The sequence below is a fragment of the Python bivittatus genome, unplaced genomic scaffold (genome assembly GCF_059951505.1).
Source record: "Python bivittatus isolate LINGU-HERP-01145 unplaced genomic scaffold, Pbiv_v1 ctg000120_np1212, whole genome shotgun sequence".
Lineage (NCBI taxonomy): Eukaryota > Metazoa > Chordata > Lepidosauria > Squamata > Pythonidae > Python > Python bivittatus.
Window position 1 is genome coordinate 8,866,746 of NW_028277037.1, and position 13,359 is coordinate 8,880,104.

Below are 13,359 nucleotides of genomic sequence, written 5' to 3' on the forward strand. Positions count from 1 at the left end.
GATTCATGCAAGTAAGCCTACAGCATCCCACCAATCCTTTCCTTTTTTATGTAAATGGTGCTAATTTAACATGCTGTAAACAAGATGAAAAACAAAATGGTAAAGGCAAAGAGTTTGCCCCCACAGTACCTAGAAACGGTAATGCAGAGAAAGTACACAAGTTGGCATAGGTCTGAAGTGAAAATATATGTTGACAGACATAGTATGCTTTGTTTTTGTTTTATTTTGGCAACTATAAATTTTAACTTGATTGAAAACTGATGGATGACAATTAATAGTGCCTTAATAATTATATCCAATTTTGTATATTCTTAACATTTTTGATAACATATATAAATTAGCTCTGAAGTTATTCAAGGTAGGCGTAATCATTATATGTTTAGTTCAATTAAAACAGCTAGAATTAAAATATGATACCCTATTAAATGCAATTTGTGATAAATTCCTTACTAGGTAATTTCGTACACATACTAATGCTAAAGTCTTGTAAAAGTGTATCTGGGAGAAAGTCCATTGTGCTTAGCGGGATAGGAAAAATGCATAGGATTGCACTGTTAGTAAAACAAATGAAAGAGTATTAAGCTAGACTACCGATTACTAGTTTAACAAAGTTTTGGTGTACATTATTATCCTTCAAATTGTAATTTAATCTAAACAAAATGAAATATTTTACATGTTGTAATTAAAATTTACTAAAATACTATAGCTTAAAATGCTGAAGTTTTTAAAGTAAATCTTATTTACTGTTATGGTATACAAAGATACCAAAGATACCTTTGGACCTTGGAAATATATCTTTGACTGAGGGTATTAATTGGGTGGGTATTAAATAATGAGTTGTAGGTTGTACGTGTTGCACTAGCTAGACCCTCTTGTATATTAGCTGTGACGTGAAATTTCTTACAGTGCAACCCTATTCCTGTCTACTCAGAAGCAAGTCCTAATGAGTTCAGTGGGACTTGCTCCCAGGTAAGTGTGTATAGGATTGCAGCACTACGATCATAGAGTTCCCTAGGTTATACCAGCAGCAGCAGCAGCAGCAGCAGCAGCAGCAGCAGCAGCAGCAGCAGCAGCAGTAGAGCTTCTGTAAAGCAGTCATTTCCATCTTTCAGGAGCCAGATTTTATTGATGATATAGAAGAAAAAACTCCTATTAGCAATGAAGTAGAAATGGAATCAGAGGAGCAGATTGCAGAAAGGAAAAGGAAGATGGTAAGTTGGGAAGCCAGTAGCTGCTTAAAGCTGCCACTAAACTTTAGTGACAGCTGCTCTTCCCATGCTAATCATTGCTGCCTCTCCTAGGTATTTAGCCTTTGAGAATATTTGAAATCTGCTCCTTGATCATGCTCATTCTATTTAAAGCTGTGTGTGTGTGTGTTTCTGTTTTTTTTTGGTTCAGTAATTTCTGACAAAATTGTGTATCTGTTTTCTCAAGAATTTGCTTGTGAATTATTTCCTACTGTTTCTAATGCACTGTCGTAGTCTATTGAAAAGACCTTCTATATTTTGACTTTGATCATTTTAACTTATCTTGATTGGCCATGTTCGTAAAGATCCCAATGTTTTCACAACTAGTTATGAATACTTTTCTAATAATTATAGAAAACAGTTACCTTTATAAAGACTGGAATCCTTGAACATGAGATACCAGATACTTGTCCTTTAATATGTTGGAGAGACATGCTGAATATTGCTTTATTTTATGAAATACAGAACTTTTGATGACAGCCTGAACAGCCTTAAAATCTTAGGTTTTAAGAAAAGGCATATGTTTAGGAAGAACTGTGAAAATGAGAAAAAGAATGTTTCAATAGCAATGGAGTAAAACTGAAGCAATTTTTGAAATGTCTTCATGCTGGGCATAAAATAACTTATTTGGTGTGATAGCTACTTGATTACATATTAATCTATTCTGTATTGATCAATATACATAGAGTAGGAGATATTTTTAAAAATTATTTTCATCTTTTTTCTTGGCCTCTGAGTGAGTCCATTACAGAGCTTGGTGTGCATACTTCCTATTTTTCTTGGTTTACATTCTCTTCTCACAAGATTAATTAATCCTTAATAGTTATAATAGCTACTGCTATTTTACTGCTTTTACTGCTTTTTTCCCTAAACAGCTATTCTACACAATACTTAGTGTTTATCTGTCTTAAAGATACTCTACCAATTTTGAATGTTGAGGAGCCAAATTCTTGAGCCTCTTCAGCCTACCTTTTCAGGAAATAATATTATCTGTCATAGTGGTCTTAAAATGTTGATTGTTTTCCATAAGCAATTGCCTGAAGTCCTGCCATTCCTTCCTTTGTAGTTGCTCCACATTTTAGTATCTGCTTTGGGATATTAATTATCATTACTTCCTCTTTCTGTACAGTGTCTGAAGCTGAAAGCATTTGCCCTTGTTTTAAAGGGCATTTTAGCTAGACTACCAAAATGATTACCACACTGGGTTTTTTACCCCCACTGTTATCTTCCCCTTTCTGTCTATTTAAAGTGTCTTTATCTTCTGTCAGACATTTACCACTAAAGATCTATAGCTTAACCCCCATAGTATATGTCCATCTTTGTTGCTGCCTGGTCTTTGCATCTTTGTTCTGCTTTCACCAGCCTTGCCTCTCATTTGTACAGATCAATTCCAGTTGCATTTTATATCTATACTCATTTCCATTCATTGTGCAGTTTTGCTCCATGGACAAAAACAAACATTGCAACATTATCTGTTGGGTTATTTTCTTTTCCATTTGAAGTTGTTCCTAACTGATATATACTTGTTTTTCAAAATATAGACTTTCCTAGTTGCATTTTCAGATTGTTTTCTTCACTTCTTTGTATGTGTATCATTTCCACACCTTTCTTATATTACAAATTTGTCAGTTAAATACAGAATAAAAGTCTTGTGACAGGCTAGGTATTTCTATGCACTGTGTTTTTTTTTTAATCTGTTCAATCATGTCCGATTCTCAGAGACTGCCTTCAGAAGTGGTTTGCCATTGCCTCCTTCCTAGGGCTGAGAGAAAGTGACTGGCCCAAGGTCACCCAGCTGGCTTTGTGCCTAAGGCGAGACTAGAACTCACCATCTCCCGGTTTCTAGGCTGATGCCTTAACCACTACACCAAACTGGCTCTAATGTATCTAAGGCCCTGTAAAATGAGTTTAATAATTGGCGAGGTTAGAAGCCATGACAGAGTGCATTATTGTTTTTAAAGAGATATTTTAGAGTAATCTTTCTAAAGCATAGTTGAGTACTAGAGCTCACATCTGTTTTTTGGGGGGGAGGGGGTTGCTTTCTGCATAGCTTCTGGGAACTTCATTTATTTTCCCCATTGTTTAATAAATTTAATAAATAAATGTTTAATAAATGAGGCCCAAAACAGTTTATGGGATTCCAGCTGCTTTGGGCTGTAAGATCATTTTGAAAAATAAGTACAAGATCCTGCATGTGTGTATGTGGGAAAGAAAATGTATGCATATGTGCATGTTTGGCTCCTGTTCCCACAGTAAATTAAGCTCCTGGGGCAGAAGAGGCTGTCACCACTGTTCTAAGTGGCATGGGGGCATAGAGCAGGACACTTCCATTTAGCATGATGGTCTATGCAGCAATTGCAGGAGAAGGATGGCTAGAAAAGGCTCTTAAGATTTTCATTGTTAGCTTTGAGTGTTCGATTGCACTCATAATACATAATTATCTTTCGTTGTTTATCTTCATAGAAATTTAGGACTGTGTAGGGCATAGCAAATGTACCTTCCTTCCACACTCTTATAATTGAACTGTAAGGATTGCAAAACAGATGACAGATTTCTTTGGCAGAGGTGAGAGAACCACTAAATTAAAGCATCTCACCAAGTTTGGGTGGTAACTCTTTTGGGCTTTGGCTAAAATGCCTAAAAGAGGCCCTTTTCTTTCCATACCACCTGAGTTTGAGCCATCAAATAAAAAGTGCTGCTTTGCTTATTTTGTAATGTATTGATATTACTTATGCTCTTTGTCAGCTTGTTTACCTCTCATGTGCAAGGAGAAATATTATGGCCATGGAAGACAACCAAGACGCTGGATTTTTTTCACACAGATCTAGTAACCTTTTCCCCAGGTTCTCAAGGAGTGATAGAAAAAAAAGTGGAGGGTTCCACAACTCTCCACCCCATTTCCTAGAGCAGGAAAGCGCTGCATCCTTTCCTTACTCAAAAGTCTGCAGTTTCTAGACCAGATTTTGTGATCTGGAAGACGTGATGGGCAATACACTAAATAAGAAAGCTGGAGAAACTGAAACTTCAGATAGCAGCAGTAGCTGGAAAAACAGCATCCATCTTCCTCCTATCTAAAAGATCAACTTGCTCACCTTAAGAATCTTAGAAGATTTTGATGCCTGATGAGTAACAGCAGAGCTATCAAAGGAGACAGACTAAGAGTGAGAACAGTAGCAGAGCATGTGCATGTGTATCTACAGTTGCTGGGGAAATTCAGAAGTGATGTCATAATCTGTCAACCAACAGGAAGATATTTTCAGTCTCTCTAGGACTTCAATTTTCAGCCAATTTTTAAAGTATTTTAATAAAAAGAATAGCTTAACAATTTCTAGCATTGTAAAATATAAGAGAAATCCACATTAATTGTAGAAGCTGAGTATGTATGGCCATTTGGGTAATATTGGTACTTGAATCAAATATCTAAGATTGCATTACAGTATGTATTAAACAGTATACATGCTAAAATCTTTGGGAAACATTCTTTGATCTGTATATTCTGTGGCGATAGTAGTGAAAAATTTTATCTTACATTAGTATTGGCTCTGAGTTGTCAAAATGGAGTCTAGAAGGCTACTTAGATTATGGCTATCTACAGTTTTGACGAAGAGAAAACTTTGAACATCCTGTTGCCATCAACAGTGACCTGAACTTTCTGAATTCTTAATATTATCCACAGAGAATACATTTATCATGTGTAAGAAACAAATATATCAGAAGGCAGAAAGGGCAAAAATAGTTTTTCAAAAAAAATTGGGATTAGTTATCTTTCATATTATCCTCCCTTATTGGACAGTTGGGCTGCTGTCATGAAGCCTTGACTATGCCATGCCTGAAGACAAACTTTTTAAGGAAGTTGTTGGAGGCTGGGCTCACTCTGGAACTACAGTGAGGGCAGACTTAGCTATTCTGGCTACAGCTGTAGCTGTGCCAGCTGCCTGGTGTAGCTGTCTGGATTATTAGTAAGTGAGGGAATTGTGTTTGGTAGATACTTGCTGGCAAGCTTTAAAGAAGAATAGGGGCACAGCTGTGACTGGTTGCCAGGACGAAGAAAAATAAGCATTAAGGTAATTTCTATCTGAGGCCGATAGTGCTTTAGCTTCCATGGAGAGAGGGAAGTGGGTTGTTGGAAACTTGAAGGCCTGGATGGTAGAGATCTCATAAACCTAAGAGGACGTTGTGCTCCCATCAGCATAAAACCTCATAGCACTATTGCTAAAGCTTTGCTCAGGACTCAGGAGAACCAATTTCTCTATGTGGTCCCTGGCTACAATGGAAATGTTACTGTCATTCTCCGTCATGCCCTCATACATCTTTAGTTGAAAAACCCTCAATAGCTCAGCAATGGCTTGCTTAAAGTTTTTTCCTTGCCCTGTCCCTGAAAAAATAATATATGTGAAATAAATGAAGACTCAGAATTAGATTCATAGATGCAGGGGCTTGGTAAGTTAATGGCTGCGTGTGTGGTGTCTGTAACACCACCATCATAAGTAATCACGTATTTTTTATCTTAATGTAATTATTTGTCTGACTTGATCCTTAGATGACTGACTGTATACATCAAATAAAGGACAGTCAATGCCCTAGAGTGCTGCTTTTTGTGTTCTAAGAAGTTTAAATCCCAGTCATTGCAAATGCACACTAGCAGGTTGTCCAGAAATTGATATATGCTGAACCTGACCATGCTTCTAATATGGAAGATGAAGATGGGAGATTACCTTTTACTATTCATAGATTATAATATTTTATATATTTGTAAAATAACGATGCATTTTAAAACTTAATGTATTGATTTATTCATGTAGAAAAAAATGTTAGTTACTAAAATTGCTTTAAATCTAAAATTAAATAACTATTCATATTTAATTCTAATCCATATTGGCCCCTCATCACCTGTAACTTGCAATAAATTATTAGTAAATACCACATACACATGGGCATATGTGCCAGGTTCAAAGTATAATGTCCTACCACTAGTATAGAATAAAACGTGGATTCTGTAAACTTGGTTTTCTGAATTTGACCTGTAAAGAATACTACAAATGACAATATATTTTTTGTATTTTAAGTCATTTAGTGCATGAGTTGTTTAAACATCAGTGTTATTAAATTCTTCAGACCAGAGAAGAACGGAAAATGGAAGCCATCCTTCAAGCTTTTGCCAGGTTAGAAAAAAGAGAAAAAAGAAGAGAACAAGCTTTGGAAAGAATCAGTACAGCTAAAACAGAAATAAAATCAGAATGCAGGGATACCCAGATCATCAACGACACAGAATTTGTTCAGGTAGTGGCCTTTGTTTTATTAAGTGATATCTCTGGAAATTAATCTCATCTGTTTTGAAGCTTTTCGCATGGTTCTTGGACAAGAGTCAAGCAGTGTTATTTCTTTATTGCTGTATTCCTATCTCATACTTCTTGGGGCAATACATTTGGGTGTCCCTGCTCTGTCTAAGCAACAGTCTAGTGGGGTAGGTTGGGCTAAGGCAGAGTGACTGACAGTCATGCAGGAAGCTCCATGATTGAGTGAAGACTTGAGCCTCTGTCACCTTGGTCTTAGTTCAGTCCTTTGGTCATTACATTAAACTTCATTCCAGTTCATCAGCTTTTGTATTTCTTAATAATTGCTTAAGAAAATGAATTTGAAATTGTACATGAATCCAGTCCTTTCATTCATAATTATCAGTGCAAATAGTATGTACAGTACTGTGCAAAACTTTTAGGCAGGTGTGAAAAAATGCTGTAAAGTAAAAATGCTTTCAAAAATATATATTGTAATTGTTTATATTCATCAATTTACAAAATGCAAAGTAAGCGCAGAAGAAAAACCCAAATCAAATCAGTATTTGGTGTGACCACCCTATGCCTTCAAAACAGCATCAATTTTTCTAGGTAGACTTGCACACAGTTTTTGAAAGAACTCAGCAGGTAGGTTGTTCCAAACATCTTGGAGAACTAACCACAGATCTCCTGAAGGCTGCCTCAAATCCTTCTGTCTCTTCATGTAATCCCAGACAGACTCGACGATGTTGAGATCAGGGCTCTGTGGGAGCCAGACCATCACTTCCAGGACTCCTTGTTCTTCTTTACGCTGAAGATAGTTCTTAATGACATTGGCTATATGTTTGGGGTCATTGTCCTGCTGCAGAATAAATTTGGGGCCAATCACACGCCTCCCTGATGGTATGGCATGATGGATCAGTATCTGCCTGTATTTCTCAGCATTGAGGACACCATTGATCCTGACCAAATCTCCAACTCTATTTGCAGAAATGCAGCCCCAAACTTGCAAGGAACCTCCACCATGCTTCACTGTTGCCTGCAGACACTCATTATTGTACCGCTCTCCAGCCCTTCGGTGAACCAACTGCCTCCTGCTACAGCCAAATATTTCAAATTTGGACTCACCAGTCCAGAGCACCTGCTGCCATTTTTCTGCACCCCAGTTCCTATGTTTTCGTGCATAGTTGAGTCTCTTAGCCTTGTTTCCACGTCGGAGGTACGGCTTTTTGGCCGCAATTCTTCCATGAAGACCACTTCTGGCCAGGCTTCTCCGGACAGTAGATGGGTGTACCTGGGTCCCACTGGTTTCCGCCAGTTCTGTGCTGATGGCACTGCTGGACGTCTTCCGATGTCAAAGGGAAGTAAGCATGATGTGTCTTCCATCTACTGCATTAAGTTTCCTTGGCTGACCACTGTGTCTACGGTCCTCAACGTTGCCCGTTTCTTTGAGCTTCTTCAAAAGAGCTTGAACAGCACATCTTGAAGCCCCAGTCTGATTTGAAATTTTTGCCTGGGAGAGACCTTGCTGATGCAGTAGAACTACCTTGTGTCTTGTTGCTGTGCTCAGTCTTGCCATGGTGTATGACCTGTGACATGAAACTGTCTTCCACAACCTCACCTTAGCAGCAGAGTTTGGCTGTTCCTCACCCAGTTTTAAGCCTCCTACACAACTCTTTCTGTTTCAGTTAATGACTGTGTTTCAAGCTACATATGAAATTGATGATCATTAGCACCTGCTTGGTATAATTGGTTAATCATACACCTGACTCTAATCCTACAAGATCCCTGACTTTGTGCAAGTGTACGAAGTGTGCAAGTGTAAGAATTGATGCTGGTTTGAAGCCAAAGGGTAGTCACCCCAAATATTGATTTGATTTAGATTTTTCTTCTGCTCACTCACTTTACATTTTGTAAATTGATAAACATAAACAATTACAATATACATTTTTGAAAGCATTCTTACTTTACAGCATTTTTTCACACTTGCCTAAAACTTTTGCACAGTACTGTACATAAGAGAAAGATGAATTAGAAAGCTTGCAGTTTTTTTCTTAACCCAGAACGTTTTCACCTAAAAAAAAAAGTGTATTATTGCCAAAGCACAAAACACTAACACGGACCTAAATAAGATGCACGCGTGGCACTTTCAAACATGTATTTTTATCCTTTATGGGTTTTTTTTTCAATTTGGGAAAATATAGGAAGAGTTTATTTATAGAAGGTGTGTCAATTATGTAACTTTGGTTACATGTATTGTCCAGGAACCAGCAAAAGAGGAAACTGCCACTAAGCCAACCCCTGCCAAAGTCAATAGGACAAAACAGAGAAAAAGCTTTTCCCGGAACAGAACGCATATTGGACAGCAGCGGCGAAGGCACAGAACTGTTAGCATGTGTTCGGATATCCAGCCATCCTCTCCTGATGTGGAAGTTATTTCACAGCACAATGAACCTGAAAACACAGTGCTTTCAGCTGAGCCTGAAGCAGAGACAACAGTTGCTGAAATTGTTCCTGAACCTGAAGCCCCAGCACTTAATAAATGCCCCACTAAATACCCTAAAACAAAAAAGGTACGTGAGGACTTAAATATCTGGTGTTGCTATAAACCAGAAAGGCCATGCATTGCTGCTATGCTTGGAATGAGAAAGGAAAAGTGGCTAATTTAATGTGCAGCATAATGCGGAAGTGCCAGGAAAACCCTTAGCTGGTTGCCAGATGGCTTGAAGAAGACAGGATATCTCTTGCCTCTCTTTCGTACACAGAAACCCACAGACCAAACATGAAGAGCAGTTCTCTTGCCTATTAGAGCCATGTGAACCCGCAAGAGAACGAGCAGATTGCACACCCAGCTCATAAATGGGAGTCCAACTCCCAAGTATGAGTGGAGCACCCCACCCTGTGTTGGCCTTCCTGCTAACCAGCAGCATATCCACCCATCTGCTCACGTTCGCTGAACTGAAGTCCTGCATGTTCCCCTAAGCATCTTCCACCGCACAGCAGACAGAAGCCTTCTTGACTGACTAGGCAGCTTGGGGCAATTTTCAAGTCCATTTTTTCCCAGGAGATGTGTACTGAGGCTTGCAGACTCAGCGTAAGGGCTGGCACTCAGTTATAGACTCTGTATATCTGAAGAGAGGAGAGGGAGAGGAAGGCAGGCAGCAGCCACCCCAAAAATGTGTTCAGGGGAAGGCATCGTGCAGGGCCGGCAAAGAGTGTTAGACGCATGCCTGCTCATCTCCAGCCATCATGCTCAGCGTAGCTGCAGGGTGCCTTCCTAGTTAGATCAGGAGAATCACAAGCTGAATTTTCCTTAATCATTTGTTAATTGTTTTTGCTTTGGACCACATGGCTTCATTAGGCTTTTTAATACGTGTTTTCTCCCTCTTTTTTATGTGCACTGGAAAACCTTGCTATCTGAGTAAGGGCTCTGCTGACTTTTCCCCTTTTCTGTTTTAGCACTTGGTGAGTGAGTGGTTAAGTGAGAAGAATGAGAAGCCAGGAAAACCAGTGGAAAGCTTCTCCGAAAGGCCTCTCCGTATAACCACCGACCCAGAGGTCTTGGCTACCCAGTTGAATTCTTTACCAGGTCTCACTTACAGCCCGCATGTATATACTACTCCTAAGCACTATATCCGTTTTACATCACCATTCCTTTCTGAAAAACGGCGGAGAAAAGAACCGATGGAAAGCATTCTTGGTTCCTGTAAAAAGGTAACATATCCACTAATGTATATGGTTAGTTTTAAAATAGAACATAAAAAAGATGATAATTCAGCTTTCTGGATTAGGAAGTGGTAAATAATTCCTCATGAAAATGCTTTTCAGTAATAACACCGAATCAGTTGTCATTTCACCATTGGGCAAAGACCTTGTTATTTTCTCAAGCCGATTAAATCGATTTTGTTCCCTGCTTTGTGCTACAGATTATTCATATTTTGTTCTAGTAATAACTAAATTGTTTAAAAACTACTTTTGTATAAGGTGAGCGTTAAAGGTCCTTTGGTGGCATCATCATCATCATTGCTATTTTGCAGCGTTGGTTAAAGCAAGCTCTGGAAGAAGAAAACTCAGTTGTCGGGTTTTTTATTTCCTCGCCCCATGAAAGATCCAGAAGTCCTGCAGTCAACGGTGAAAGTAGAAGTCCCTTATTATTGACTGACAGCTGCTGTTTGCCAGGTGACGTTAGTGATGTTCTGAAATGTATTTCACCATTTTTAGATGTTCCAGGCTAGTGTGGTTTACAGGTGCTAGACCACCAGTTGGGAGCTTCTGTTTCTCAAATGCCCATTTACCATTGGGCTATGTATTGAAGGGGAGAGGGTTCCCCCCCCCTGCAATATTTATACATTTTAGCTTCAACTTCTGAAGCAAGGGAAGACCTCTTGCCACATGAGCTAGTTTTAAATGGTGGAGCATAGTCAGCAAATGTTTAAATCAGCCACAGGTGTTTATTTCTTTAAAACTAAGAATTCATTTTGTGGTTGGTTACTACTTCATGAACCTGTTCTAATCACAAATTGTGTGAAAGTGGTTACGTAACAGTACAACAAAGAAAAATGACTTAATTGGGGTCCTGCTTTTTCTCCCTGTGTTAACATACAGATCTCACAACACCACTAAAAAAGCGAAGACTCTATCAACTGTTGGAGTCTGCCTATTCAGAAACCTCAACACCAACTCCTTCTCCATACGCCACGCCAACCCATGCTGATCCCTCTGCTTCAGACCCATTATTGCTTGCTACTCCTCCTAGAATAAAAGCAGAAGATGATACCTGTAGGAATGGTTATAAGCCTATTTATTCATCTGTTACTTCGGTGATTCCGTGTGTACATGGAAACGCAGTGCACTTTGAGGTGAGCCTTTATGTACTGTGCTGTCTTGCTTTGTCTTGTCAGATAAAGCTACAGGAGTAGCTAACTGCTGCAGAGGGAATCCGCTCTGTTCACGAAGAATAAAACTATAATCAGTAGCTACTCTTACCTCTAGAACTGAAGGATGCATGCTTCTAAATAGCCTTTCCCAAGGAGCAAGAGTCCGAGTGGGCCTTGGCCCCCAAGTCTTGTTCTTAGGTTCTCTTTTCACATTTGGTCAGCCCCTGTGAGACAGTCAGCGGTGAACTAAATCAGGGTTCCTCAACCTCAGCAACTTTAAGATGGGTGGACTTCAACTCCCAAATTCCCCAGCTAGCCATGCTTAAAGTTGCTGAGGTTGAGGAACCCTGAACTAAACAATAGGTAGCTTTGCATGATTGAAGAGAAATTATTCTTGTTTGTTCTTTATTTTAAAAAATCATCAGAATTGTTTGGTACTGCAGTTTTTTAAATTTTTTTTTTTTCGCTGCAGAATATTTCTTCACCTGAAAGTTCCCCAGAGGTTAAGAGGCGAACATTTAATCAAGAGGTGAGAAGTTTGTGTGGGAAGTTTTATTTGGTCATGCTTTGCAAATCTTGTATTGCATGGAAATTGCTGGAACGTATTGTTCAGGGAGGGTCTGTAGGAATTACAGGCGTGCAGGCAGGAGATTCGAGGTGCAGCCCTCAGATGAGAAGAAAGCACTCTGCAAAATCCTGATGAGCCGTTGTCGGTTTCTAGAGTCTAGCTTCCCAAATTCCTAGTTTCACAAAGCAAGCAGAGGTTTCCTTTAAAAAAAAAAAATGTTGAGAGAACATGCATACCGGGTCTAATATACTAAATTTTACAAGAAAATAAACTAACATATATGTAATCTAGGTGTGACGAAGTGCTCAAGCAGTATTGTCTTATAATGGCAATCATAGTATGAACACAGCAATCGATTTGGTGTCTCTTTTCCCCTAACCAGTTTTGTCCCAATAAAATTAATTGGATATCTAATGTGTATCATAATTTTTGTTATTCTTCCAGGATTGGGTTTTAGTTCTTAGGAATGTGTATACCCACCAGATATGATTCAGGATTGTTTCAGTAAAAAGCAGTTTAAAAAGAGAACAATTGGAATATTAAAAATAAAGAATAATATCAAAGAACAAAGAGAAGTAAAAAAAAAAACCCTAGGAGCGTCTATATGAACACACCTGTAATCTTAAGGAAAAATTCACACATTTATACATCTGCATTGAATAGTTCTACAAGTTGGCTTTAAAGGTGAATACATCAAAAATTACACGTTAAAAATTAACTATCAGAATAGTTATCATGGAGGTATTTTTTATTTAGGCTAATCATTTTATACCATTTCTCAAACTTTGTCATCTTCCCGATCTTTTTTGAATAGGGATACGAACGTTCCTCCTCATCAATGCTAGCACTCAATCCTTTTAGAAATTCCAGTCTTACAGAAATGTGCCTGCAAGAGATAAAGACGATTGGATATTCTAGTCCAAGGAGCAGGACCGATGGCCCCCGGCAGTGCTCGGGAGAAAAGGAAGCCGCCTCAGAGCTCCAGCTGGGACTTGAAGCAATTGAGCAAAGTGCCCTGCATAAGACGCTGGACGCTCCCTGCCACAATAGGACTGACGCAAACAGCCAACTGGAAACTGCTCACTGTGGGCGGGGAACGGTTTATCCAACCTGGATAAAAAGTCCCGACAGGACAGGTGTAAATTTCTCTATGAATTCTAATTTGAGGGACTTAACTCCTTCGCACCAGTTAGAAGTAGGAGGTGGATTCCGAATAAATGAGTCAAAGTGCCTGATTCCAGATGATGCTAGAGGCATGTTCGTGGAAACACCAGTTTTTTGTACTTCTGAAGATGGACTCGCAGCTGGCTTTGGAAGGACTGCCAATAATGACAACATGATGGATGGAAACTGCACACCCCAGAATCCTCCACAAAAGAAAAAGGTTACCAACT

The 13,359-nt window shown here is 38.9% G+C and overlaps 1 protein-coding gene across 1 annotated transcript in view; it reads left to right on the forward strand.

Moving 5' to 3' along the window:
* The window catches only part of KMT2E (lysine methyltransferase 2E (inactive)), a 62,617-nt gene that overhangs the window by 39,075 nt on the left and 10,183 nt on the right, over window positions 1-13,359 (forward strand). The window contains 8 exon segments of the mRNA XM_088134967.1: window positions 1,113-1,211; window positions 6,363-6,527; window positions 8,785-9,093; window positions 9,980-10,234; window positions 10,558-10,699; window positions 11,126-11,379; window positions 11,870-11,926; window positions 12,780-13,349. Coding sequence (XP_087991093.1) covers window positions 1,113-1,211; window positions 6,363-6,527; window positions 8,785-9,093; window positions 9,980-10,234; window positions 10,558-10,699; window positions 11,126-11,379; window positions 11,870-11,926; window positions 12,780-13,349 — 1,851 coding nt within the window.